Source organism: Pelophylax lessonae, assembly GCF_965119305.1.
Source record: "Pelophylax lessonae genome assembly, chromosome: 3".
In the NCBI taxonomy this organism is placed as follows: Eukaryota; Metazoa; Chordata; class Amphibia; order Anura; family Ranidae; genus Pelophylax; species Pelophylax lessonae.
The window spans coordinates 46,599,667-46,624,838 of record NC_138770.1 but is presented as its reverse complement, the minus strand read 5'-3'; the positions used below and the strand labels follow the sequence as shown (position 1 = coordinate 46,624,838).

General features: G+C 43.5%; 1 protein-coding gene across 2 annotated transcripts in view; it reads left to right on the top strand.

Moving 5' to 3' along the window:
• The window catches only part of GCKR (glucokinase regulator), a 77,134-nt gene that overhangs the window by 3,209 nt on the left and 48,753 nt on the right, over positions 1 to 25,172 (top strand). For both annotated transcript variants that reach the window (XM_082249033.1, XM_082249032.1), the window contains exons 2-7: positions 8,100 to 8,181; positions 8,259 to 8,414; positions 9,217 to 9,285; positions 19,830 to 19,898; positions 23,614 to 23,687; positions 23,810 to 23,876. In XM_082249033.1, the coding sequence (XP_082105159.1) occupies positions 8,122 to 8,181; positions 8,259 to 8,414; positions 9,217 to 9,285; positions 19,830 to 19,898; positions 23,614 to 23,687; positions 23,810 to 23,876 (495 nt within the window). In that variant the 5' untranslated portion in view covers positions 8,100 to 8,121. The remainder of the gene's footprint in view (positions 1 to 8,099; positions 8,182 to 8,258; positions 8,415 to 9,216; positions 9,286 to 19,829; positions 19,899 to 23,613; positions 23,688 to 23,809; positions 23,877 to 25,172) is intronic.

Here is a 25,172-nt window from a genome sequence, read left to right as displayed (position 1 = left end):
AGAGAGAGAGGGGGGGGTGTGAGAGAGAGAGAGGGGTGGGGATGAGAGAGAAAGAGAGAGAGAGGGGGTGAGAGAGAGAGAGAGAGAGAGAGAGAGAGAGAGAGAGAGAGAGAGGGGGATGAGACAGAGGGAATGGATGAGAGAGAGAGGGGGATGAGAGAGAGAGAGGGGGTGAGAGAGAAAGAGGGGTGGGGATGAGAGAGAAAGAGAGAGAGAGGGGGAATGAGACAGAGGGGGTGGATGAGAGAGAGAGGGGGATGAGAGAGAGAGAGAGAGAGAGAGAGAGAGAGAGAAGGGGGGGGGGGTGAGAAAGAGAGGAAGGGGTGAGAGAGGTGGCTCTAGCAACCAGTGGCCAATAGAGTCTCAGGTGAAGAGGGGGTGGCTTTTTTGCTGCCCCCCCCCCTGCAAAGTGCTGCCCTAGGCCTGGGCCTTGACGGCCTAGGCCAAAATACAGCACTGCATCTACCAACAGCTATGTGGTGTAAGGACCTGCTTGATTGGTTATAAATTGATTGTATAGTTTAGGGGGGTTCTCATATTATATAGTTGGAGATTGTACAGTCAGATTGTAAGGTGTATGATGAGATTTTGCCTTGATCCAAGTAAAGAACGGGCAGTTCCAAAGTTGCCCATTCTCTTCTGGGGCAGCATGCTTCCATGGGCTCCTCTGATTTAGGATCTGACGATAAAGATTACTGGCTCTCCCACTGTGAGGGACTCGCTGAAAGAAGATCTAAAGCTTTCAGGTTGCAATTTTTACACTCTGGAATGTTATTAACAAATGGAAGTCAAGAAGGACAAAAAAGCTTTGGTTGTTGTCAGTTCTGTATTTTGGCCTAGGCCAACAAGGCCCAGGCCTAGGGCAGCACTTTGCAGGGGGGCAGCAAAAAAGCCCCCCTCCACCTGAGACTCTATTGGCCAATAGTTGCTAGAACCAACTCTCTCATCCCCCTCTCTCTCACCCCCTCTCTCTTTCTCTATCATCCCCCCTCTCTCGCTCTCCTCTCACTCTCTCTCTCTCTCTCTCTCTCTCATCCCCCCCTCTCTCTCCCCCCTCTCTCTCTCACCCCCGTCTCTCTCATCCCCCCTCTCTCTCTCACCCCCCTCACACTCTCTCTCTCTCACCCCCCCTCTCTCTCTCACCCCCCCCCCCCTCTCTCTCTCACCCCCCCTCTCTCTCTCTCTCATACTCCCTCTCCCTCTCTCTCTCACCCCCCCTTTCTCTCTCTCTCTTTGATTCTCCCCTCTCTTTCATCCCCCCTCACCCACCCTCTCTCTCTCTCACACACTTACCCCCTCTCTTTCCCTCCCTCTACCACCCACCCCTCTCTCTCCCTCGCCCCCTCGTCTGTTAAAAAAGGAGTGGGGAAAATTTACATGGGAGGGGGGGGGGCACCCAATTTTAGTCTTGCCTAGGGCAGCACAAAACCAAAATACACCACTGGTTGTTGTGTTTTGTTGTGGTTTTGTCGTGTCTTTTGTGGACTTGTGGCGGGCTATCTCATGCATGGCCATAGCGAGCAGCTGAACCGGCCCCCAATGTAAAGTGAACTTCAGGGCAATACAATACCTTTGCCTATGATTCTCCCTGATGTGTTAGTGGCAGGTGGAAACCGACCCCCTTTCCACCCTCCTGGCTGCGCTGCTTCACCCCTTCACTCCCAGGGGTTCCAGTCGATGGCCTATCTTTTGCAGGCCCAACATCCAGGGGAAACAAGTAGCACTCTCTCACTCTCTTCAACCGAATAAAGGCACCACAAGGCTGAATGTGATTAATCTTCTTTTACTGAAAAGCCTCAATTAATTCTTGGGTTACAGACCTCAACGCAGTTCTATAGCCAAGATTGTGAGCACAGTTGATATTAGGCCCTTCCAGAGGCTGCTCATATCTTCTGCAAAGGGCACTCACTCCCTGTAGCTTTACTACTCTTCTACGCCTGGGCAAGGAGATTAGGAACCAAAGGGTGAACCAACTCCTGAGGCAGGGGTGTAACTACAGGGGTTGCAGGGGTTGCAATTGCAACCGGGCCCCATGGCGCAAGGGGGCATGTGCGGCTTCCCTGTACACCTGGATAGGAGGGGCAGGGGGGGCAGCATGTAGGGAAGTCACTGTCCTCCTTTTTCCTCCTGTAGTTGCAGGAGGAAAATGGAGGAGATTGGTTCCTCTGTATGCTGCCCGCCACTCCTCCTATCCAGTTCACTTGTGTTCTGCTGTCTCTGGACCCCTGTGTGCTCCCCTGATCCCCCCCTACTTTGTTGTACCCCCCCCCCCTACTGTGTTGCCCCCCCCCCCCACTGTGCTCCACCCCTTCTCCTGCTGGCTGCTGCAGGCGATGTGTCACAATAGAGAACCAGGAAAGGTCGGTAAATATAATTAATTTACCAGCTCCTTCCTTTTCTGAATGGACAGAGTCATAGTCAGTGATAGTGTAAAAAAATAAAATAAAATGATAAAAAATAATACAATTAAAATACTAAAAAATAAAAACAACTAACACTGGTGGGTGAACTTCCAGGATCGCAAAGGTCACACTTGCAACCGGGCCCTGGCATTCCACCACTGTGGGGAGGCCCCAAGATGGCAGGAAGGGGGCCCACTGCAGAACTTGTGAAAGGGTCCTGCTGCGGGACCGTAATAAAGGGCCCTGCAACAAGAGTAAAGGGCCCCAGGATCAGTGGGAAGAGCCCCAGGCTTGAAGGGAAGGGCCCCCGCCATGTGTCCGGGGGGCCCTTCATGGTTTCTTGCATCTGGGCCCTGAAGGTTCTAGTTACGCCTCTGTCCTGAGGTCTTCTTTTAAATCTGAACTGACTCACTGGAGCTCTCCTTCTCTCTCAGGGCTATGGTGGGGAAACCAGGGGCACCCTTCCCTCCCCTTGCCCCTTCTTCTTCTCCAGTCTGACTCACCTCCATTCCTGGTCCTGTCTGAACTCCCAACCTTCTCCCAGGGGGAGGGGGCACTTTAAAGGGGATCTGCTCTGCCAAAGATTTTCCAGGCTCAACTTACCAATAAGCCTGTGACCAACCGAATCGACCTGTCTAACAGTATGCGTTAAAAACAGGGGTTAACCACTTTACCACCGGAGGATTTTGCTGTCTTACGTCCAGGCCACTTTTTGCAATTTCGGCACTGTGCGACTTTAACTGACAATTGCGCGGTCATGCAACGCCGTACCCAAACTAAATTTACTTTTTTTTTCCCCCACAAACAGAGCTTTCTTTTGGTGGTATTTGATCACCTCTGCACTTTTTATTTTTTGCGATATTAATAAAAAAAATGCGAAAATTTTGAAAAAATAACAATATTTTTCTACTTTGACAGTTAAAAAATATCCAATATATTCAATTTTTGTCATATACTGTATTTAGGCCAAAATGTATTTAGCTACATGTCTTTGACAAAAAAATTCTCAATGAGCGTATTTTTAACCCCTTTAAGACCGGAAGATTTTAACCCATTCCTGACCAGTGCGATTCGGCACTGTGTTACTTTAACGGACAATTGCGCAGTCGTGCGACGCTGTACCCAAATTAAATTTATGTCCTTTTTCCCCACAAAAGAGCTTTCTTTTGGTGGTATTTGATCACCTGTGCGATATTTACTTTTTGCGCTATAAACAAAAAAAGAGCGACAATTTTGAAAAAATAACAATATTTTTCACATTTTTTTTTATATGAAATTCCCCCCCCCCCCCCCAAAAAATGTAAAAATCGAATTTTTTTAACATTTTAGGCCAATTTTTTTTATGCTACATATGTTTGGTAAAAAAAATGGCAATAAGCGTATTTTGTTTGGTTTGCGCAAAAGTAATCGCAGCTACTAACTACGGGAAATTTATGTCATTTTTATTGTTTTTTTTTTAACTAGTAATGGCGGCGATCTGCGTTTTTTTTCGCGGGACTGTGACATTGCGGCGGACAGATCGGACCCTTGACTGACATTTTTGACACTTTTGCGGGTACCAGTGACATTACTACAGTAATCAGTGCTATAAATATGAACTGTTACTGTAAAAATGACACTGGCAGGGAAGGGGTTAATTTTTATTGGTGATCAAGGGGTTAATGTATGCCTGGTGCTTACTGACGTGTGTGGGGGGAGGGGACTAAGTGACACAGGCACAGATCCCAGGTTCAGCTATGCTGAATCCTGTAATCTGTCCCTGCCTCTCACATAGGAGATCCGCCCACTTTGTTTACACAAGCGGGCGGATCTCCACACTCGATCCCCGACGATCGGGGAAGAGCGGCGGTGATCACCGCCTCTCTTCCCCTGGCCCGACTCCCGCTGTGACTGAAAACAGCGGGAGCGAGCCTCCGGCGGCGCACGCGTGCCGCCCACAAGGGGAGGAGTCCAGCGACGTAGGTCTACGTCGCTGGACGATATCGAGCCACTTTGATGCAGTACGGTCAACGTGACCGGTCGGCAAGTGGTCAAGTTGCACACATTTTCAAATAAATGCGTAACCTGCAGGCCCCGGCAAGGCACCCTGTTATCTGCAGACCTTACCTCTTACCTTTTAAGAGTCCCCACAGTGGGAGCACATGCTTTCTGATGGATAGATGGAGGACAGGTTACTGGAGGGAGTCCACCCTTCCTTAAAGGTGCAGGAACACATTGCACACCCAGCATCAGAGGCGTAACTAGAACCTTCAGGGCCCCGGTGCAAGAAACCATGAAGGGCCCCCCCGGGACCCCTGGCCGGGGCCCTTTCCTTCAAGCCTGGGACTCTTCCCACTGATCCTGGGGCCCTTTACTCTCGTTGCGGGGGCCATTTATTATGGTCCCGCAGTGGGACCCTTTCACAAGTTCTGCAGTGGGCCCCCTTCCTGCCATGTTGGGGCCTCCCCACGGTGGTGGAATGCCAGGGCCAGGTCGCAAGTGTGACCTTTGCGATCCTGGAAGTTCACCCACTGGTGTCAGTAGTTTTTATTTCTTGGTATTTTAATTGTATTATTTTTTTATCATTTTATTTTATTTTTTTACAAAGTCACTGACTATGACTCTGTCCATTCAGAAAAGGAAGGAGCTGGTAAATTACATATTTACCGACCCCTTCCTGGTTCTCTATTGTGACATATCCCCTGCAGCAGCCGTCAGGAGAGGGGAGGGAGCACAGTGGGGGGGGGGGGCAGGGGAGCACACAGGGGCCCAGAGACAGCAGAACACAAGTGAACTGGATAGGAGGAGTGGCGGGGGCAGCATACAGAGGAACCAATCTCCTCCAATTTCCTCCTGCAGCTACAAGAGGAAAAAGGAGGACAGTGATTTCTCTACATGCTGCCCCCGCCGCCCCTCCTATCCAGGTATACAGGGGAGCCACACGGGCCCCCTGGAGCATGGGGCCCGGTTGCGATTGCAACCCCTGTAGTTACGCCCCTGCCCAGCATATTGCACTATGGCAGCAAAGGTGTCAGTGCGTTGCTTGGCCAATATATCAACAATATAAAAAATGGTCACTTCCCCCACCTATAACTGGTCTTTACAGCAAGGAGCACTGGTTTTATTTGACATGGGTTTGCCCCTCCAGTGCTCCTTGCTGTAAATCCGAATTTCAAAAGTATTCAAATAAATGTAAGTAGATTTGAAAATAACGAATATTGGAAACAATTTCTGAAAACGAATCATTCTATATCGAACGTGGCAAAAGGAAATGAAAGGAAACAAATTTTTCCGTCACGCACATCTCTACTTAAAGAAGTCTTTTGTGAAGAGACCAAATCTCTAGGTCAACTAGACCATTAGGGCAATCTAAAAATACAACTCAAAGCCAACTATGAACTTCTCCAGAGACCTACACAGTGTCCAGAGAGGCAACGCAACAAAGCACAGAGGAATCTACGGAGCTAAATGTTGTCTGAAGTCTGTGCTGAGGAGGATTAGACAATCGGGTAAAATTACTAAAAAAAACACAAAGTTTGCTTTGCGATAACAATCAAGGTACACGTTACCAACTTTGAAGCCCGGAGGTGGATATCTTTGGGGCTGTCTGACACAACAAATACTACACCAGTGGAGGTAACAGTAAGGATGGATTCTACTAAACCCTAACCAAACCTTTAAGATGTCTTGTGTAAAGAAACAAAAGCTGTAAATGGGTCAAATAGACCATCAGAACAATCCAAAACATAATTTAAAGTACACTATGTGTCACGGTCAGGGGTCAGGCTTGGAGGCCAATAGCTATAGCAGTAAAGGGGCTCACACCGACCAGCTGGATAAGAACAGCAGGTCAACCATACCCTGGATAAGAAGCAGGTCACCCATGCAGATGACACAGGCTCACCCAAGGTCTAGGCGCTAACCAGGGGCAGACTGGCAACTTTCAGCCCAGGGGGCAGGTACAAACCAGAGGCCCATGGTGCAGCGACTCGGTCCCCTCCCACTCTCCCTCTTCCCGTCCTCCTCCTGACCCTCATTCCAGGCTGAAGCCCTGCTCCAGGTACTCTCTACTCACCAGCTGAATCCAGGTTCCCAACCTGGCCAGCAGGGGGCGGTTGGGGGGGGGGCTGGGGCAGCTTGGTTAGGGCTGGCCAGGGGAGGAGAGTCTCCAGTGGGCCATGGAACCGGCCTGTCCTCAGACACAGTTTACACCATCCATGCTGGAGAGGGAGGTCTGGTTTCTGCCCTTGTCTTCAACCTGCACTCAGTAGGTCAGCAGCGGGGACTTTTTTCTTCTCTTCACCAGGAATCATTTAGGCATGTCTGTGGCAGAAGCAGTGAAACCTTTTTACAGGACATCAGAGTGGCCCAGGGGGCAATTGCCCCCCGGCCCCCTGGCCCAGTCCTCCCCTGGCGCTAACTGGTATTCACCAGGGCTCCTGATGCTGGAGATGAGTTTTGCTGTGTGTTAGTACTACCAAGCTGCAGTCCTCAGGATCACCCCAACCACGAGGTGAGCAAGCTGAGGTCCAGTAGCAGAAATAACAGGTATGGATCAAGCAGAAGCGTAGTCAAAAAACAAGCCAAAGGTTAGTAACAAATGGGTGGAGGTTGGGATTAAGCAGAAGCGTTGTGGAGGAACAAGCCAAAAGTCTTGTAATGTGTTGTAGCAGAGATCCGGACAGCAGCAGGAGTGAAATATTGGCTGGAGAGAGCACAATAATCTGGCAAACAGGAAGTGCAAAGGCTTAAATAGGATGTTCATGGGAGGAGTAAAGAGTTTAAGGTTCACCAGAAACAAAGCACAAGGTAGGATTGTCCAATGGATCAGACAGGGGGCTGTCCAGCATCTTAGGTGGATCAGCAAGAAGGGATACTGCCAGACACAACAGAGGTCGTAGGTTCAGACCTTCTCCAATGACCACTGCAGCTTCCAGAGATAAAAATTACTGAGTAACTTTAGGTAGATTACAAACTTTAGGAAAATGCAAAACAGTCCACGAATATTTTTCAACTAGACTCAAGTAGAAGTAGAAAGGAACTTGTAAAATAATAGTAGAAAGACTCTCAAACTGGTTGAAGGATTGGAATTCTAGCAGGGAATGTTGGTAATGGTGGTCAGAAAGCCCAGACTTTGCACATGACACATTTTATGTTTTATTTTATGTTTTTATGCATGAATCTACAGGAACCGATTGTGTTTTTGGAGTTCCCTGCAGATGTCGTCTTTACTTTGTTTCACTTAGACAACTTTTAAAAATGCAGGGCCAGCTTACTGTCCTTCAAACTTTAGGGGGGCCAGACCATGGGCAGAGGGTGTAGAAAATGACCTGGTGTTAGTGGGAGGAATACTGCCCATCATTGGTGTTAGGGCGAGGAATAGTGTCCCATCATTAGTGTCAGTGAGAGAACAAGGTCCCCATCGCTGGTGTCAGTAGGAGGAATAGAGTGGCAGGAACTATGACCCACTGCAGCTGACAGTGAAGGGAAATAATGCCCCAAGGGCTGGATAAAAGCAAGCAAAGGGCAACATCTGGCCCTCGGGCCACAGTTTTGAGACCATTGACTTAGAAGGTCAATAATCTCCAATTAGGCCGAGGGTGTCCAAACCTTTCCACCCTACATTTTTAAATGGAGTTTCTCCTCCGCCACTCTTCACAGTGTGTACTGAACAAAAAATATTGAGATGGTAATATAGTATGTGGAATCTCCCAACAGATTCAACTACTGAGCCCCAACCATGAAAGGAACCCGCAGATACAAGCATGTTATTGAGACCCCTGATCCTGGGAAGTGGGAGGTAAGAACCCAATGAAGGAGATTATGTGGACATGTGACATTGGATGTGATATCTGACCTCCTCAATATGGTCCCCAGCTGGCTGGATATGAAGAGTCTCTCCCCATCAGTGAGAAGTCCAATCCCATCACTCGGGAACTGGATAAAGCCGACCCCAACCAGATGGTGCAACTTCTACGAGACTGCGACGCTGAAATATTTCAAGAGGAAGACGAGGCCATCATTAACTATAAGGTGGGGGGACAATTCTTCTCCTCCAGGACAACTGGATGTATTTATAAGATGGTGACATATACAGTACCATAGAACAGAACACTGAGCAGGCAACATCAGCCTCAGCAACCGAGGAGCTTACACTCTAATGCCCCCCACACAGTCACACACTATTATTATTATACATGTATATAGCTCTGACATATACCGCAGTGCTGTACAGAGAACACTGAGCCAGTCACATCAGTCTCTGTACCAGAGGAGCTTACACTCTAATGCCCCCCACAGTCAGACACTATTATTATAAATGTATATAGCTCTGACATATACCGCAGTGCTGTACAGGGATCACTGAGCCAGTCACATCAGTCCCTGTACCAAAAGAGCTTACACTCTAATGCCCCCCACACAGTCACTCACTATTATTATACATGTATATAGCTCTGACATATACCGCAGTGCCGTACAGAGATCACTGAGCCAGTCACATCAGTCTCTGTACCAGGGGAGCTTACACTCTAATGTCCCCCACAGTCACACTATTATTATTATACATTTATATAGCTCTGACATATACTGCAGCGCTGTACAGAGAACACTGAGCCAGTCACATCAGTCTCTATACCAGAGGAGCTTACACTCTAATGTCCCCCACAGTCACACACTATTATTATATATTTATATAGCTCTGACATATACCGCATTGCTATACAGAGAACACTGAGCCATTAAAATCAGTCTCTGCACCAAAGGTGCTTACACTCTAATGTCCTTATAGTAAAGCCCACATAGTGAAATGTAACCTGTCTCCCCTCCCCCACAGAGGCTGTACAGCGAGTCCATTCTGCAGACAGTAGGTGACATCGCCAAGCAGGTGCAGGACATCATAGAGGTAAGATGACTCCATCTGGGCATTGACCATCATCCGGGACTGGTGGGGGGTGGGGAAGGGCTATAAAGGGACGTGATTATTTTAATTATAGATAATAATAAAAGTTTGGCGTTTTAAAAATGGATACATTGTTATTTACAATAGATCTTCATGTTATTAATAAACATGTGATACATTGTGCTGAACACAGTGTTTGGCGAGCCTACATTGGATCTCTAATAGGAAAGCCTAGCACTAGTTCTGCACCTACTGATAGGGCTGCTGTTTGAAACCATAGGGCCACATACAGCCTACCTGGCGACAAAGCCCCCATCCCCTATCGAAATATGACTGAGGACATTTTTTTTCAGTCCCTTTCTTTGTAGCCTCAGTCCGTGGTGGTGCAAAAACTTAGAATGAAAAAAACCCAATGAAAAGTGCACTTAAGGGTGTGCTTTTAGTCCACCCCCGAAGGGGTAGGACCTCTACCCTGATCCCCGGGGAGCAAGGCTCCTGACAGGGACAAAGGGTTTCCAATGGTCTGCCTAGCCAGAAGGCCTGGCAGACCCCGTTCTTCTAGACTATCGGAAGCTGACCATCAAATGCTTGGTCGAGGGGCTCTCCCGAAGAGAGACCCACCCCCTTGGCAGACCCCCGTTCTTCTATGCCAGCTGAAGCCAACCCCAAATACTTGGTCGAGGGGCTCTGCCGAAGAGAGACTCACCCCCTGGCAGACCCTCATTCTTCTAGGTCAGCCAAAGCTGACCATCGAATGCTTGATCGAGGGGCTCTCCCGAAGAGAGACCCACCCCCTTGGCAGACCCCCATTCTTCTAGGCCAGCCGATGTCTAACCTGAAATACTTGGTCGAGGGGCTCTCCCATAGAGAGACCCACGCCCTGGCAGAGCCCTGTTCTTCTAGGCCAGCCGAAGCTGAACATCGAATGCTTGCTTGAGGGGCTCTCCCAAAGAGAGACCCACCCCCCTGGCAGATCCCATTCTTCTTGGCTAGCCGAAGCTAACCATCATTTGCTTGGTTGAGGGGCTCTCCCAAAGAGAGACCCACCTCCTTGGTAGACCCTCGTTCTTCTAGGCCAGCTGAAGCTGACCATCGAATGCTTGATCGAGGGGCTCTCCCAAAGAGGGACCCACCCCCCCTGGCAGATGACCATTCTTCTAGGCCAGCCAAAGCTGACCATCGAATGCTTGGTTGAGGGACTCTCCCAAAGAGAGACCCACCCCCTTGGTAGACCCTCATTCTTCTAGGCCAGCCAAAGCTGACCATCAAATGTTTGGTCGAGGGGCTCTCCCAAAGAGAGGCCCACCCCCTGGCAGACCCCCATTCTTCTAGGCCAGCCAAAGCTAACCATCGAATGCTTGGTCGAGAGGATCTTCCGAAGAGAGACCCACACACCTGGCAGACCCCTGTTCTTATAGGCCAGCCGAAGCTGACCATCTAATGTTTGGTCATGGGGTTCTCTCAAAGAGAGACCCACCCCCCTGGCAGACCCCCATTCTTCTAGGCCAGCCAAAGCTGACCTTCGAATGCTTGGTTGAGGGGCTCTCCCAAAGAGAGACCCACCCCCCTGGCAGACCCCCGTTCTTCTAGGCCAGCCAAAGCTGAACATCGAATGCTTGGTTGAGGGGCTCTCCCAAAGAGAGACCCAACCCTCTGGCAGACCCCCGTTCATTTAGGCCAGCTGAAGCTGACCATCGAATGCTTGGTTGAGGGGCTCTCCCAAAGAGAGACCCACCCCCTGGCAGACACCCGTTCCTCTAGGCCAGCCGAAGCTAACCATCAAATGCTTGGTTGAGGGGCTCTTCCGAAGAGAGACCCACCCCCTGGCAGACCCCCCGTTCCTCTAGGCCAGCCAGAGCTAACCATCGAATGCTTGGTTGAGGGGCTCTCCCAAAGAGAGACCCACCCCCTGGCAGACCCCCCCATTCTTATAGGCCAGCCGAAGCTAAACATCGAATGCTTGGTTGAGGGGCTCTCCCAAAGAGAGACCAACCACCAGGCAGACCCCCGTTCTTCTAGGCCAGCCAAAGCTGAGCATCGAATGCTTGGTTGAGGGGCTCTCCCAAAGAGAGACCCACCCCCCTGGCAGACCCCCGTTCTTCTAGGCCAGCCAAAGCTGAACATCGAATGCTTGGTCGAGGGGCTCTCCCAAAGAGAGACCCAACCCTCTGGCAGACCCCCGTTCTTCTAGGCCAGCTGAAGCTGACCATCGAATGCTTGCTTGAGGGGCTCTCCCAAAAAGAGAACAAAACCCTGGCAGACACCCGTTCCTCTAGGCCAGCCGAAGCTAACCATCAAATGCTTGGTTGAGGGGCTCTTCCGAAGAGAGACCCACCCCCTGGCAGACCCCCCGTTCCTCTAGGCCAGCCAGAGCTAACCATCGAATGCTTGGTTGAGAGGCTCTCCCAAAGAGAGACCCACCCCCTGGCAGACCCCCCCATTCTTATAGGCCAGCCGAAGCTAACCATCGAATGCTTGGTTGAGGGGCTCTCCCAAAGAGAGACCAATCCCCAGGCAGACCCCCGTTCTTCTAGGCCAGCCGAAGCTGACCATCGAATGCTCTGATCTCTGGCCCTCCCCTTTAGTCTTGCACATTTGTACCGACTTCTCTCCTGGACTGAAAACAGCTTACTCTGATTTCACCGCATGCTGTGAGGACGTCCAGCATCATCTAGCCATTTCTTTACCCTGCCTGACTGTCCCTGGCCCCGCCCCTTTTATTCATTGGATTTCAGCTCTTTTAGTAGTAATATAATAGCACCAATATAATAATAGCATTAGTAAATGAACATTATTATTATTATTATTACTATACAGGATTTGTATAGCGCCAACAGTTTGTGCAGCGCTTTACAACATGAGGGCAGACCGTACAGTTACAATACAATGCAGGAGGAATCAGAGGGCCCAATCGTTAGAGCTTTCTAGACATGTGTGGTTTGTTTCATTCCAAATTGAAATTCGGGCAAATGTTTTCGTTATTTGGAAAATCGGATGTATCCGAATTTTCAATATACAATAGTAACGAAGTTAAGCAAACCCGAAATAACCAATCAAAATTATGGACGAAATTTGAATAGTTTTTGAATCAAATTTAATTTTGAATCATTTTCAAATCATGTGATAGATGGGGCTCTTACACTGTCAAGGGTAAAATGTGCGTAAGAAAAAAAAGGAGAAATGGATGAAGAAAAGAGGTTGCAGCTAGCACTGAAACTTTTATCCTAAACCACTTTACCACTGGAGGATTTTCTTGCTTTACGTCCAGGCCACTTTTTGCGATTCGGCACTGTGCGAATTTAACTGACAATTGCACGGTCATGCAACGTCGTACCCAAACGAAATTTATGTCCTTTTTTTCCCACAAACAGAGCTTTCTTTTGGTGGTATTTGATCACCTGTGCGATTTTTACTTTTTGCGCTATAAACCAAAAAAAGAGCGACAATTTTGAAAAAATAACAATATTTTTCACATTTTTTTATATGAAATTCCCCCTCAAAAATTTTTATCATTTTTGGCCAATTTGTTTTATGCTACATATTTTTGGTAAAAAAAATCGCAATAAGCGTATTTTGATTGGTTTGCGCAAAAGTTATTGCGTTTACTAACTAAGGAGAGATTTCTGTCATTTTTGGTGTTTTTTTTTTTTAACGAGTAATGGCGGCGATCTGCGATTTTTTTTGCGGGACTGCGACATTGCGGCGGACAGATCGGACCCCTGACTGACATTTTTGACACTTTTGGGGATACCAGTGACATTACTACAGTAATCAGTGCTATAAATATGCACTGTTACTGTAAAAATGACACTGGCAGGGAAGGGGTTAATTTTATTGGAGAGGGAGGGGTTAATGTATGCCTGGTGCTTACTGACGTGTGTGGGGGGAGGTGACTGAGTGACACAGGCACAGATCCAGCTATGCTGAATCCTGCAATCTGACCCTGCCTGTCACTTAGGAGATCCGCCCGCTCTGTTTACACAAGCGGGCAGACCTCGAAACTCGATCCCCCGATGATCGGGGAAGAGCAGAGGCGATCGCCGCTGCTCCTCCCCTGGCCCGACTCCCGCTGTGACTGAACACATCTTGGAGTCCTTCAGGTGTTTTTTAGCAAACTCCATGCGGGCTTTCATGTGTCTTACACTGAGGAGAGGCTTCCGTCGGGCCACTCTGCCATAAAGCCCTGACTGGTGGAGGGCTGCAGTGATGGTTGACTTTCTACAACTTTCTCCCATCTCCTGACTGCATCTCTGAAGCTCAGCCACAGTGATCTTTGGGTTCTTCTTTACCTCTCTCACCAAGGCTGTTCTCCCCCGATAGCTCAGTTTGGCCGGACGGCCAGCTCTAGGAAGGGTTCTGGTCGTCCCAAACATCTTCCATTTGAGGATTATGGAGGCCACTGTGCTCTTAGGAACCTTAAGTGCAGCAGAAATCTTTTTGTAACCTTGGCCAGATCTGTGCCTTGCCACAATTCTGTCTCTGAGCTCTTCAGGCAGTTCCTTTGACCTCATGATTCTCATTTGCTCTGACATGCATTGTGATCTGGAAGGTCTTATATAGACAGGTGTGTGGCTTTCCTAATCAAGTCCAATCAGTATAATCAAACACAGCTGGACTCAAATGAAGGTGTAGAACCATCTCAAGGATGATCAGAAGAAATGGAAAGCACCTGAGTTAAATATATGAGTGTCACAGCAAAGGGTCTGAATACTTAGGACCATGTGATATTTCAGTTTTTCTTTTTTAATAAATCTGCAACAATGTCAACAATTCTGTGTTTTTCTGTCAGTATGGGGTGCTATGTGTACATTCATGAGGAAGAAGAATGAACTTAAATGATTTTAGCAAATGGCTGCAATATAACAAAGAGTGAAAAATTTAAGGGGTTCTGAATACTTTCCGTACCCACTGTATATATATATATTTTTATTTACCATTAACGCACACCACAATCTATTCTAAATAATTTCTTGCCCGCATTGTACATTGTGCTAAGAGGGAGCGCAGCACTACTATATATCTTTCCATTTTCAAATCAAATTTGATTTTCCCAAGAGAATAAATTAGAATAGAAAATAAAGGAATAGAATAGAAAAGAAAAGATTATAATAGACTAAAAAAGAATAGAATAGAATAAAATAGAAAGAATATAACCGTCTTCCGAAATTCAAATTTCAAATAGAATAAATTAAAAATTTGAATAGAACAGAAAATAATAGAATAGAATAGAAAAGAATAGAATATAAAAGAATAGAATTAAAAAAAAAACAAGAATAGAATAAAATAAAAAAATAGTATAGAATAGAAACAATGTAATGTCGAAATTTGAATTTTAAAATAGAATACATTCAAATTTGAATAGAGTAGAAAATAAAAGCATAGATAAGGAAAATAGAAAATAATAGAATAGAAAATAAAAGAATATAATAGAATTGAAAAAAAAAACAAGAATAGAATATAATAAAAAAATAGAATAGAATAGAAACAATGTATTGTCAAAATTTGAATTTCCGAATAGATTAAATTAAAATTTGACTAGAATAGAAAAATAATAGCATAGAATAGAAAAGAATAGAATATAAAACAAAAGAATAGAAAATAATTAAAAAAAAAACAAGAATAGAATAAAAAAATAGAATAGAAACAATGTAATGTCGAAATTTGAATTTTTGAATAGAATAAATTCAAATTTGACTAGACTATAAAATAATTGCATAGAATAGAAAAGAACAGAATGGAAAAAACATAAAAGAATAGAATAGAATTAAATAACAATAGAATAGAAAGAATATAAATTTCTTCCGAAATTCAAATTTTGAATAGAATAAATTCAAATTTGAATAGAAAAGAGCAGAAAAGAATAGAAAAGAATAGAAAAGAATAGAATATAATTAAAAAAACAAGAATAGAATAGAATAAAAAAATAGAATAGAATAGAAACAATGTAAAAGAATAGAATATATTCAAATTTGAATAGAATAGAAAATAATAGCATAGAATAGAAAAGAATAGAATAGAAAATAAAATAATAGAATAGAATTCAAAAACTATAGAATAGAACAGAAAGAATATAACTTTTTTACGCAATTTGAATTTCAAATAGAATAAATTCAAATTTGAATAGAATGGAAAAGAATAGAAACGAGAATAAAGAATAGAATAGAATAAAAAAATAAAATAGACTTTAATAGAATAGAATAGAAAGAATATAACCATCTTCCAAAAATTCGAATTTTGAATAGAATTTAAAAAAAAAATTGCATTGAAAAGAAAAGTAAAATAATAGAATAGGATAGAATAAACAGCAGAAAAGAATAGTATAGAAAGAATATACCAGTATAACTGATTTCCGAATTAGAATAGAAAAGAATAGAATATAATATAAAAGAATAGAATTTAATAGAAAATACAAGAATAGAATTGAAAATAAAACATAGAAACATAGAAACATAGAATGTGTCGGCAGATAAGAACCATTTGGCCCATCTAGTCTGCCCAATATATCTGAATCCTATGAATAGTCCCTGGCCCTATCTTATATGAAGGATAGCCTTATGCCTATCCCATGCATGCTTAAACTCCTTCACTGTATTTGCAGCTACCACTTCTGCAGGAAGGTTATTCCATGCATCCACTACTCTCTCAGTAAAGTAATACTTCCTCATATTACTTTTAAACCTTTGCCCCTCTAATTTAAAACTGTGTCCTCTTGTGGTAGTTTTTCTTCTTTTAAATATGCTCTCCTCCTTTACCGAGTTGATTCCCTTTATGTATTTAAAAGTTTCTATCATATCCCCTCTGTCTCTTCTTTCTTCCAAGCTATACATGTTAAGGTCCTTTAACCTTTCCTGGTAAGTTTTTTCCTGCAATCCATGTACTAGTTTAGTAGCTCTTCTCTGAACTCTCTCTAGAGTATCTATATCCTTCTGGAGATATTGCCTCCAGTACTGCGCACAATACTCCAAGTGAGGTCTCACCAGTGTTCTGTACAGCGGCATAAGCACTTCTCTCTTTCTACTGCTTATACCTCTCCCTATACATCCAAGCATTCTGCTGGCATTTCGTGCTGCTCTATTACATTGTCTTCCCACCTTTAAGTCTTCTGAAATAATTACTCCTAAATCCCTTTCCTCAGATACTGAGGTCAGGACTGTGTCAAATATTCTATATTCTGCCCTTGGGTTTTTACGTCCCAGGTGCATTATCTTGCACTTATCCACATTAAATTTCAGTTGCCAGAGTTCTGACCATTCTTCTAGTTTTCCTAAATCCTTTTCCATTTGGCGTTTCCCTCCAGGAACATCAACCCTGTTACATATCTTTGTGTCATCAGCAAAAAGACAAACCTTACCATCGAGGCCTTTTGCAATATCACTTATGAAGATATTAAACAAAATTGGTCCCAGTACAGATCCCTGAGGTACCCCACTGGTAACATGACCTTGTTCTGAATGTTCTCCATTGACTACAACCCTCTGTTGTCTGTCACTCAGCCACTGCCTAATCCACTCAACAATATGGGAGTCCATGCTCAATGACTGCAGTTTATTGATAAGTCTTCTATGTGGGACAGTGTCAAAAGCCTTACTAAAATCTAGATATGCAATGTCTACTGCACCTCCACCGTCTATTATTTTAGTCACCCAGTCAAAAAAGTCTATAAGATTTGTTTGACATGATCTCCCTGAAGTAAACCCATGTTGTTTTTCATCTTGCAAACCATGGGATTTAAGATGTTCCACAATCCTATCCTTTAATAGGGTTTCCATTAATTTGCATACTATTGATGTCAGACTCACTGGTCTATAGTTGCTCGATTCCTCCCTACTACCTTTCTTGTGAATGGGCATGACATTTGCCAATTTCCAATCTTCCGGGACGACTCCTGTTACTAATGATTGGTTAAATAAATCTGTTAATGGTTTTGCCAGCTCACCACTAAGCTCTTTTAATAATTTTGGGTGTATCTCATCAGGACCCTATGACTTATTTGTCTTCACTTTAGACAGCAATCTTAGAACGTCTTCCTCTGTAAAGACACATGCATCAAACGATTCATTAGTCATCCTTTCAAGTGGAGGTCCTTTTCCTTCTTTTTCTTCTGTAAAAACTGAACAGAAGTATTCATTTAGGCAGTCGGCTAGCCCTTTATTCTCTTCTACATACCTTCCGTCCTTTGTTTTTATTTAGTTATTCCTTGTTTTAATTTCCTTTTTTCATTTATATATCTGAAAAATGTCTTATCCCCCTTTTTCATAGACTGAGCTAGTTTTTCTTCTGCCTGTGCTTTAGAAGTTCTTATAACTTGCTTGGCCTCTTTCTGCCTAATCTTGTAGATTTCCTTATCTTCATTGCTCTGGGTTTTTTTATAATTACAAAATGCTAGCTTTTTAATTTTAATGATTTGGGCCACTTCTGCTGAGTACCACAGTGGTCTCTTCCTTTTTTTGCTTTTACTGACAAGTCTAATGCAATTTTCTGTTGCCTTCAATAATGCACCTTTTAAGTAGTCCCATTTCTCCTGGACTCCATGTAATCCGTTCCAGTCTGATAAGGACTCATTTATGACTAATTTCATTTTTGAAAAGTCTGTTTTTCTAAAATCTAAAACTTTTGTTTTTGTGTGGTGTGACTCTTTCACAGTTCTTATATTAAACCACACTGACTGGTGATCACTAGATCCCAAGGTTTCGCCTACAAGGACATCATATACCGAATCCCCATTTGTGAATACCAAATCCAAAATGGCCTCCCTCCGGGTTGGCTCCTCAACCACTTGTTGCAGAGACAACCCCAATAGGGAATTTAGAATATCTGTACTCCTGGTAGAACTTGCTATTTTGGTTTTCCAGTTTATATCTGGAAGATTGAAATCTCCCATAAGGATAACTTCTCCTTTCATTGTCATTTTAGCTATTGTTCTAATAGATTCATCTAGTTCTTTAACTTGACCAGGTGGTCTATATATCACACCTACACGAGTTACTGCATGATTAGCAAACTGCAACGTAACCCAAACTGACTCTATGTTGGCCTCACCAACTTGTATTAGGTTAGATTTAATGCTATCTTTCACATACAGGGCCACTCCTCCTCCTTTCTTGCCTTCTCTGTCTCTTCTGTATAAAGAGTACCCTGGTATGGTTATGTCCCAGTCATTTCTATCATTAAACCATGTCTCCGTAACAGCCACTAAATCTACATTCTCAGATGCCATTATTGACCCAAGTTCATTGATTTTTTTACCTAAACTGCGAGCATTTGTAGACAGGACTCTGAGCTTATCATTTCTTAACCTCTGTGCTTCTGACCTGTTCTGGCATTGTTTCGGGGGGCAATTGGACTCTTGTATTTCCACTCTTTTGCCCCCCCTTCCTAGTTTAAATACTCTTTCGCAAATTCTTGGAGTTGTTCACTAAGTACATTTGTTCCTTTGAGAGAAAGATGCAATCCATCTTTTTTGTACAGTTCCTTTCTATTCCAAGTAGAGCTATCATGAGAAACAAAGCCAAATCCTTGCTCTTGACACCATTTACTAAGCCATATGTTGAACTCCTTTATGCGCCTCTGCCTATCATTCTGAACATTATGCACAGGCAGAACTTCAGAAAATGAAATGGTGGATGCAAAATTCTGTACGTCATTACCAAGTGTGATAAAAGATTTTTTCACCTCTGACACTTCATTGCAAGCCAGGTCATTTGTCCCTAGATGGACAAGAACATCCACGTCCCCTTCCTGCTTTGCTTGCTTAACAATATTAATAATACGTCTTCTATCTCGTCTAGCAGTAGCACCAGGGAGACATCTCACAAAACCATTTTCTTTAAGCTCCACACTTCTTATGATTGAATCACCCAGCAACAGCTGCTTTCTTTGAGACTTCACTTTAAAAAGAGAATAGAAAAAAAAAAAAACAATAGAATAAAATGGAATAGAGAGAATATAACCATCTACCAAAATTGGAATTTCGAGTAGAATAAATTTGATTTAGAATGGAATTAATTTAAAATCAAATTCAATTGGAATTCGAATGGATTTTAATTTTCCGAATTCGGTCGAATTGAGTTCAATTCAATCGAATTCAGAAAATTTGAATCGATTCGAATTCGAGGGAAAAAAAACGAAACTAACTTAGAAAATGAATTAAATTAATTTGAATTAAAATAGAATGGAAAATAATAGAATATAATAGAAAAGACAAGAATAGAAGAGAAAAAAAATTTGAATAGAATGGAATAGAAAGCATATAACCATCTTCCAATTAGAATTTCGAATGGAATTCAATTTGACTCAAATTTAATTTGAGTTTGAATCAATTTGAATTTTCCGACCGAATTCTGAAAATTCGAATCGATTCGAATTTGTAAAAAAAAAAAAAATGAACTTTGAAAGAAAATTAAATTAATTTAACAAAATTAGTGTAAATAATGAATGGGAAGGGAAGAAATGTTTTGGCTGTGCTCACAAAGTAAGAGACAGAATATGGAAAGATAAAGAATGGGGGAAGGTCACGGGGTCACAACTGTCATTGTTCCTCCCTGCAGAACCACGAGGATGGGCTCATCGTCCTGAGCGGATGCGGCACGTCCGGGCGATTGGCGCTGCTCCTGGCGGTGAGAATTTCTACAGAAAACATTCCCATAAAGCAGCACAAGGTGTCCCGCGGATAGGTCTCCCCATCGCAGTCTCTAATACCATGAAACCCCCACAATGCTCCTATAGCCAGCCTCACAGTCACACATTGATTGGGATGACATGAGGGAGATTCTCTATTGCAAAATAAAAGTGTGATCTATAAATTATTAATATTAACCTACCAAACACTAACCCTAACACTAACCATAACATTAACCCTAACACTAACCCTAACCCTAACCATAACACTATCTCTAATGCTAAACCCAACACTAAACCTAACTCTCTAATGCTAACCATCACACTAAATCTAACACTATCTCCAATGCTAACCCTATCACTAACCCTAACACTAAACCTAACACTATCTCCAATGCTAACCCTATCACTAACCCTAACACTAAACCTAACACTATCTCCAATGCTAACCCTATCACTAACCCTAACACTAAACCTAACACTATCTCTAATGCTAACCCTATCACTAACCCTAACACTAAACCTAACACTATCTCTAATGCTAACCCTATCACTAACCCTAACACTAAACCTAACACTATCTCTAATGCTAACCCTATCACTAACCCTAACTCTCTAACTCTAACCATACCACTAACAATAACGCTATCTCCAATGCTAAACCCAACTCTAAACCTAACTCTCGAATGCTAACCATAACACTATCTCTAATGCTAACCCTAACTCTCTAACTCTAACCATACCACTAACCTTAACACTATCTCCAATGCTAACCCTAACACTAACCCTAACACTAAACCTAACGCTATCTCCAATGCTAACCCTAACACTAACCCTAACTCTCTAACTCTAACCATACCACTAACAATAACGATATCTTCAATGCTAAACCCAACTCTAAACCTAACTCTCTAATGCTAACCATAACACTATCTCTAATGCTAACCCTAACTCTCTAACTCTAACCATACCACTAACCTTAACACTATCCCCAATGCTAACCTTAACACTAACCTTAGCTCCCAAAGCCTAAGCATACCACCAACCCTAACACTATCTCCAATGCTAACCCTGTCCCTAACCCTAACACTCTAACACTAACTATTACACTAACTATAACAGTATCTCCAATTCTAACACTAACCATACGACTAACCCTAACACTATCTTTAATGCTAACCCTATCACTAACCCTAACTCTCTAACACTAACTATAATAGTATCTCCAATTCTAACACTAACCTTGGTTCTCTAACCCTAACCATACCACTAACCCTAACACTATCTCTAATGCTAACCTTGTCATTAACCCTAACTCTCTAACACTAACCATAACACTATCTTCAATGGTAATCCTAACACTAATCCTAACTCTCTAACACTAACCATACCACTAACAATAACACTATCTCCAATGCTAAACTCAACTCTAAACCTAACTCTCTAATGCTAACCATAACACTAAATCGAACACTATCTCCAATGCTGACCCTAACTCTCTAACTCTAACCATGCCACTAACCTTAACACTATCTCCAATGCTGACCTTAACACTAACCTTAGCTCCCAAACCCAAAGCATACCACCAACCCTAACACTATCTCCAATGCTAAGCCTGTCCCTAACACTCTAACACTAACTATTACACTAACTATAACAGTATCTCCAATTCTAACACTAACCTTGGTTCTCCAACCCTAACTCTAACCATACCACTAACCCTAACGTTATCTCCAATATCTCCAACCCTAATAGTAACCCTAACTTCCTAATTTTAGCCATAAAACTAACCCTAACACTTTCTCCAATGGTAACCCTAACTCTCTAACTCTAAGTATAACACTAATGCTATCTCCCGTGCTACCCCTAACACTAACCCTAAACCTCTAACTCTAACCATAATACTAACCCCAACACTATTTCCAGTGTTACCCCACCACTAACACTCTAACTTTAGCCACAACACTAACCCTAACACTATCTCCAATGCTAACCCTAACACTAACCCTAACTCTATCTCCAATGCTAACCCTAACACTAACCCTAACTCTATCTCCAATGCTAACCCTAACACTAACCCTAACTCTCTAACTCCAACCTTAACACTATCTTTAATGCTAACCCAAACCCTCAAAGTTCAACCATATTACTAACTCTAACACTCTCCCCAACACTTTTTTGATAAACGTATCCTCTATAGAAGGAAATACTTTCCTTAAAGAAGTGATAATAATTTTAATTACAAAAAAAAATACACTATATTACCAAAAGTATTGGGACGCCTGCCTTTAAACGCACATGACCTTTAATGACATCCCAGTCTTAGTCTGTAGGGTTCAATACTGAGTTGGCCCACCGTTTACAGCTATAACAGCTTTAACTCTTCTGGGAAGGCTGTCCACAAGGTGTAGGAGTGTCTATGGGAATGTTTGACCATTCTTCCAGAACCATATTTGTGAATGTAGGCACTGATGTTGGATGAGAAGGCCTGGCTCAAAATCTCCACTCTAAGTCCTCCCAATGGCATTCTATCAGGTTGAGGTCAGGACTCTGTGCAGGCCAGTCAAGTTCTTTCACCCCAAATTCGTTCATCCATGTCTTTATGGACCTTGCTTTGAGCACTGGTGCACAGTCATGTTGGAACAGGAAGGGGCCATCCCCAAACTGTTCTCACAAAGTTGGGAGCATGAAATTGTCCAAAATGTCTCGGTATGTTGACGCCTAAAGAGTTCCCTTTACTGGAACTAAGGGGCCAAGCCCAACCCCTAAAAAACAACCCCACACCATAATCCCCCCTCCACCAAATGATTTGGACCAGTGCACAGAGCAAGGTCCATAAAGACATGGATGAGCGAGTTTTGGGTGGAGGAACTTGACTGGTCCTGACCTGAACGCAGCAGAACACCTTTGGGATGACTTAGAGCAGAGACTGCAAGCCAGGCCTTCTTGAACCCCCATCATTTATAGATCCCTCGTAACAATATACCCCTCCAGCAACAATAGAACCCTTTCAACAATATGCTTCCCAGCAACAATAGATTCCCAAACAACAATAGAACCCCTGCAACAATATGCCCTTAGCACAACAATAGATCCACACCAGCAACGAGGTCCATAAAGACATGGATGAGCAAGTTTGGGGTGGAGGACCTTGATTGGCCTACACTGAATCCTGACCTCAACCTGATAGAACACCTTTGGGATGAATTAGTGCAGAGACTGTGAGCCAGGCCTTCTCATCCACATCAGTTCCTGACCTCACAAATGCGCTTCTGGAAGAATGGTCAAACATTCCCATAGACACACTCCTAAACCTTGTGGACAGCCTTCCCAGATGAGTTGACGCTGTTATAGCTGTAAAGGGTGGGCCAACTCAATATTGAACCCTACAGACTAAGACTTGGATGTCATTAAAGTTCATGTGTGTGTAAAGGCAGGCGTCCCAATACTTTTGGTAATATAGTGTATGTGTATTATTTAATATATAAAGCCCATTACACCCTTTAAAACCACCAAAAAACATCTTCATTTTATCTTCTCCATTGACTCCAATAGATTTCACCAAAGCAGACAAATTTTTCGGAGGTGTCCCGAAGTTCACTAAAATTTCAAAAAAGATGAAAACTCAGTTTTCTACCTTACGTATTACCCCAAATAACACATCAGCTTCCCTTTAGGCTTCATTTACTGACACATGTTTTGCTGACTCTGCAGAATTCCTTCAACCACCTTCTACAAGGTCTGCACCGGAAGCCATGCTACACGTACATCATAGCGGGAGGTGACCGGTGAGTGTGCGTCACCATAGTTTGTCATCACCCTCCCCCAGGGACACACAGGGAGGGTGACGTCCAGTTCTCTGTTTGTTCTGGCAGCAGACGGGATGTTCAGTGACCTATTGTCTTCACAGGTCCATTGTGGCGGCACAGGAGGCACCTGAGGACAGTGCAATCCTGGGAGCACAGGAGCTGGAGAGGGTGAGCCAACGATTTTGGGTTTATTTCTGATATAAAGATTGTTACTTGCCATAACAAATGTTGTTTTCAGCAAAGACAACCAGTAAGAGTTTAAAAGTGTAAGTTGACCCCCAAAGCAGTATGGCAGGCTAGCATTTAGGGATGATCAAACGGTTCGGGTCGACCATCGGTTTGACCCGAACATTGACTGTTCGAGGTTCGGCCGAATTCCGACCTTTTTGCTGAAAAAGTTCGGAATTCGGCAACCAGAACCGACCAAAATGCAATGGGACCGGAAGTGGGTTTTAAAAGCCTGTGATTGGACCAGAACCATCAGTAAAAGCCAATTGAGGGGGCAGGAGAATGCTAGGAATGTGATTGGAGTGACTAGGGGGTCCAGAGGCCAATCATTAGTGAATATGCCCCCCAGTATATAAGATAGCCCCGCCAAATTCCTAGCATTGTAATACAGGGACGTGGAAGAGAGTGGAAGCAGTTTTGTTACTTCTGCTTCAAAGTGTCATTTAGCAATTATTAGTGTGAGGAAAGGGATATCTAGTGTAGTTAGGGTACTATTTTCCACTATAGTTAGATTTAATAATCTAGTTTCTGTAGGGAAAGTGTTAAGTGTAAGGGGACCGTAGTGTAGTGTCAGGGTAACCGCTATAGAGAAAAGATTGTTTCTCTTAGAACACTTATAGAACAGCGATATGGCTTCGCCCCTGTCACCCTGCTTTTTGCTGCAGGCGTTTATAGGGCTTTTTTGAGGACATGTTTGGAGTCAGGCATGACATCTGAATTTCTGTGTAGGGGTATATATACAAACACACATGTATGTATATATACACATACACATATATAGGTGTGAAAGTAGCAGAACACTATGCTTGCGCTAATGAAATAATTAACAGGCATATGTCTCCTCTCCTATCACACCTATATGTGTGTATGTGTATAAATACATATAAGTGTGTGTGTATATATACCCCTATACAGAAGTTCAGATGTTTTGGCTGCCTCCAAAGACCCCCAAAAAATGCCCAAAAAAAACGCCTGCTGCAAAAACACACCTGGGCGTTTTTATAGCTGGCGTTTTTTTGGGCATTTTTTTGGGGTCTTTGGAGGCAGGCAAAACATCTGAACTTCTGTATAGGGGTATATATACACACACGCTTATATGTATTTATACACATACACATATATAGGTGTGATAGCAGAGAAGCCATATGGGCGTTAATTATTTCATTAGCGCAAGCATAGTGTTCTGCTACTTTCACACCTATATATGTGTATGTATATATATACATACATGTGTGT